At 33.6% G+C, this 4,866-nt stretch overlaps 1 protein-coding gene across 1 annotated transcript; it reads left to right on the top strand.

Moving 5' to 3' along the window:
- The first annotated feature begins 1,989 nt into the window (after positions 1-1,989).
- LOC105308462 (olfactory receptor 5D13-like) lies at positions 1,990-4,620 on the top strand. Its single transcript, XM_023525602.1, has 2 exons — positions 1,990-1,997; positions 3,684-4,620. Exons 1-2 carry the CDS (start codon positions 1,990-1,992, stop codon positions 4,618-4,620), a joined length of 945 nt encoding a protein of 314 aa, XP_023381370.1.
- The last annotated feature ends 246 nt before the right edge of the window (positions 4,621-4,866 follow it).

Here is a 4,866-nt window from a genome sequence, read left to right as displayed (position 1 = left end):
AATAAATTTCTATTGCATGAGTCAACCAACTATAAGCCACAAATCAATTCTGGTCTATTGTGTTTTTATACATAAAATATTGGAACGGAGCCATGCCCATTGATTTATGTATTGCCTATGACTGCATTCATGCTATGACATACATAATTGAATAGTTGGGATTAAGTATAAATGGCCCACAAAGCCTAAAATATTTACAATATGACTCTTTACAGTAAAAGTTTGCTGACATCTGTTCTATTAAATCAGGTAACTGAGATTGAGAGATTTTTGTATCAAGATATGACAGCTTCTTAAATAATATATATTATTTTTTCAAACTCAGTAATAAACATAAGCATTGAGTAGCACCGTGCTCATATTTCGAAGAGTGCAATTATGCAAATCATATAATTTTAAGAAAATCAGTGGTTTTCATAGAAAACAAAGTTCCCAATAGAATGTTAAAAAAGATAAACAATAGAACTATAATACACTTATTGCATAAATTTTATATCAAGATACATAGTGATAAATATATCTTCATGTAGAGGAGGAAATTTAGAAATAGAACAACAGTAATTCTCTCTGGATTGTTGCCCAATAGCTGATTTTTCTTTTGTACATTTCTGTATTTTGTAGGTATTTAAAGACCAAATATATTAAACCTGTTTTAACATTTTAAAAAGATTGATAGATTAAAGTCAATGATGAAAATTTTCCCCAATCTTTAGAAGAAATTACATACAACCAAAATATCGCATGAGACATTGCTTCATCTAATTGCTCTATTTGTGGCCGATATTCTCCAGGGCTAACATCCCTAAGGTCTTGGCGGCATATATGTGTGACACAGTTTGGTGTTAGGATTCAGCTTTTTGGCCTGCCTTTCTCTCTGTCATCTCTAAGTTTCTTTATAGTACATTAGAGAAAAAAGTCATTTCTGTTAAGTATTCATTGCAATATACTATAGACTCGTTACTATTTTAGGAGGTTTGTTACTATATATTTTTTAAAAAGTTAAATTCTCAGCAGGAACTTTCTTGGAGTTCATTAACCTTAGCAAAAAACAAAAAAACAAAAAAACAGAAGCTTTAGTAAATGAATAAGGCAAATTCTTCTAGCCTCAGGTGAGTTGATTCAATCTTACTTAATTTCTCTTTAGAAGGAAAATAATGTATTTCAATGATCTTTGCAGGAGGCAGTAACATGCAAATCTAAACTAAATACCAAATCTGAACTAAATACCAACCTAGTTCAGCCAAAAAGAAATATTTGAATATTCACTGACCTACATCACTAGGAAAATTTTACCTTTTGTTGAGCACAATATTCTTACCCTTTTCTTTATAGACGCAAACTTCAATTTTAATAACAAACAATAATTATATGCTGTGATATATCGTTTGTAATTATATGTATGATTTCTCAGAATAATTCTAAGAACAAAAAAATTTTATAATTTTATAATTTCTAAATTGCCTATTACAGTGCTGAGCACACAGTGGCTCTGCGATGAGAAAGCCACTCCAGGGCAAATGTCACTAGAAAGGAGGGAAAGGGTGTGGCAGCACCTTGTGATCTCAGTTACCTGAACATGATTGATATTTTCTGGGCTTAAATAGGGGATGTGAACTTTGGCCCAAGTCTAATGGTATAAATACACGGAGCAGGAGGTAGAGTGAAAAGCTACACATATGGTAAAGATACACGGGTAAAAATGAGAAGAATATATATCAGAAATTATATTTATCTTTGATGGTGGTATTTTCCCTTTCAATCTTGGGCTGCTCAGACTTTGTTACAACAATCATAAGGAATGAATACAGATTTTGGAAAAGTGAGAAAAAAGTATGTTCAGTTATGGAATTTGCATTCAATAAATTTTATGTGAAGTTGAAAAATACATTTGGGAAATAATAATAAATATGATGGAAGATCAAACCACAAGTGTCAAATCAAAGGAATCCAAAGGAAAAAAAATTGAAGAAGAGATACACGGAGGTGTGAATGATATTGTTATATGTATATACATGTGCGGGAAACCTATAAGTACTGCATATGGTCATGGAGGATAAAGTCATAACAATTGAATAAAAACAATAGATCATTTAATTTCTGCTCTGATAAGACAGAATTTTACAGACTTTTACATGAAATGGTTTTTCCTCTATGTGTAGAGCCACTTAAGGTTTCAGTAAGCAGTCAGGAAGCGGCTTTGAGAATAATTGATTATAATAGCAGAAAAAAGCAGTAGAGGCATGTTAGAGGAACACAGGACATTTTTGAAAAGAATCCAGTGCATCTTTCCCCCACCTGAATGTCCTCATTTTATGTTAATTCAGAAAGCTTATGTTTCACGATGCTGTTTCACCATACTTACATGTTTTGAAGGACCCAAGATGTCTTAGTGCATTGTGAGTTTACAGAGTGGTCCTGATTTAATAGGCAAGTCTAACTTCCTTAGTATTATTATAAGCTTTTATCCCAATATATGTATACTATACGCAAAGAGTTTACTCATTCACATAATCACGTATTCATTTATTTGGTAAGTGTTAAGGAGTATCTATTCTGTCCTATTGTCTTATCTTTGGCTTTGTGAATTTTATTTGACTATGGAACACACAATGATAAAATGGTAAATGATTAAAAAATATACATATAATGTATTATTATTATGTATTAAAATACATATTATTTTACAGGTGTGAATAAATTTGGTATATTTGAGGGCTTATAATTATTGATAATGGCATAGTTAAGAGTATGATCATAACCATAAAGAATGAGTCAAGTGGTGGTAAAATTATTGGAAGAAATCAAGAAACTAAGTAGATAGGATCTTGGAAGGATTATTTTTCTATCTGTTGAAACAAACTTAATGCAAGAAAATCCTTAACCAAATAAAAACCACACTGTGACATATTAGGAACAGTGCCCTATATTTGGAGGGTTAGTAGACTAAATTGACATCTGATGATGATGTGATAGAATAATAAAAATAATCTGCACATATTATGATTAGATTTATTTCTGCCAAAAATCTCTCTAAATACCTGATATTATGATACACTAAAAAAGGGAAACAGATGTTTATAACTTTCAATAATTAGGTAAATGTGGCTGATCAGGTGCATTATTCTTCTACAGGAAATATGCAAAATATGGGTAGAGAAAAGTGTGAATGAGTGTAAGAAAGTTTTTGAATAGGGAAATTCAGAAATAGGTATATCAACAATAGCAAAAATTTCATAAATAATTGTATGATGAGTCATTAATTTTCTTCTGAGTCCAAAGTTCTCTTAGTGAAATTCGTTAGGCAAGGAAGAAATTATACAAATATATGATAGTATTGCCTCCAAGGCAAGCATTTTAAATAAACTCAGATTCATGTAAAAAGCAAGACTGGTCCTTCTCATTAAGCTAGCTGCCTCTGAGAATGGGGGCTCCGATCATTTGAAATATAACAGGACCAGCTCCATTTTTGTTCTTTTCCTCTCAACTGCCTTTCGTTATTCTACCTGCAATATTTCATATTGACTCTATAATTGTGATATTAGTAAATAATGCAGCAATTGAAGCTAAATACTTTCCAAAACACTGGATAATCACTAAGATTCTCAACATTTGTTTTATTTACCATACCTTATCCATATTTTGCTTCTAATTTCCCTGTACCAACATTCTTAACTTATCCACAGGAACCAAAAAAATCAGAGCGGTGAAGTCACTTTCATTCTCTTGGGCTTCTCCGAATATCCAGAACTCCGGGGGCCCCTGTTCCTGGTATTCCTGACCATTTACACGGTCACCGTGCTGGGGAACCTGGGCATGATCACGGTCATCCACGTCAATCCCAAACTTCACACCCCCATGTACTTTTTTCTCAGCCACCTATCTTTCGTTGATTTCTGTTACTCTACAGCAGTTACACCCAAACTGTTAGAAAACTTGGTTGTGGAAGACAGAACCATCTCCTTCACAGGATGCATCATGCAATTCTTCTTTGCTTGCATATTTGTGGTGACAGAAACATTCCTGTTGGCAGTGATGGCATATGACCGATTCGTGGCAGTTTGTAACCCTCTTCTCTACTCAGCAGTCATGTCTCAGAAGCTTTGTTCCCTATTGGTGGGTGCATCATTTTCTTGGGGGATAGCCTGTTCTTTAACATCCACGTACTTTTTGTTAACCTTATCGTTTTGTGGGATTAATTTTATAAATAACTTTGTCTGTGAGCATGGTGCTATTGTTGCTGTTTCTTGCTCTGACCCCTACATCAGCCAGAAGATCATTTTGGTCTCTGCCACATTCAATGAAATAAGTAGCCTGATGATCATTCTTACCTCTTATGTTTTCATTTTTATCACCGTCATGAAGATGCCTTCAACTGGGGGGCGTCACAAAGCCTTTTCCACATGTGCCTCCCACCTGACCGCCATCACCATCTTCCATGGGACCATCCTTTTTCTCTACTGTGTTCCTAACTCCAAAAGTTCCTGGCTCATGGTCAAGGTGGCCTCTGTCTTTTACACAGTGGTCATCCCCATGCTGAACCCACTGATCTACAGCCTCAGGAACAAGGACGTGAAGGAGACACTCAGGAAGTTAATCAATACCAAATTATTATGTCAATGAATGTAAAATGGCTATGATTTACTTATTCATTTTCAAGAGCATTATGGAGAATTTTCCAAGCTTTTTTAATACTTCAAAGTCCTGTGTTTAAAAAGCAAAGCAGTGCATGTATTTAATGTAACTCCACAGTTGACAGATCATTTAACATCTATTCAATGCAAACTTCAGTAACTTAGCTATAAAATAATAAATTACATAGTAATTAAATCTTGGACTATTTAAATTAATTCTGTACATTCAATATTT

This window comes from Pteropus vampyrus, unplaced genomic scaffold (genome assembly GCF_000151845.1).
Source record: "Pteropus vampyrus isolate Shadow unplaced genomic scaffold, Pvam_2.0 Scaffold579, whole genome shotgun sequence".
Lineage (NCBI taxonomy): Eukaryota > Metazoa > Chordata > Mammalia > Chiroptera > Pteropodidae > Pteropus > Pteropus vampyrus.
Note: the sequence above shows the minus strand (reverse complement) of the source record. Positions and strands in the feature narration are given on the sequence as shown.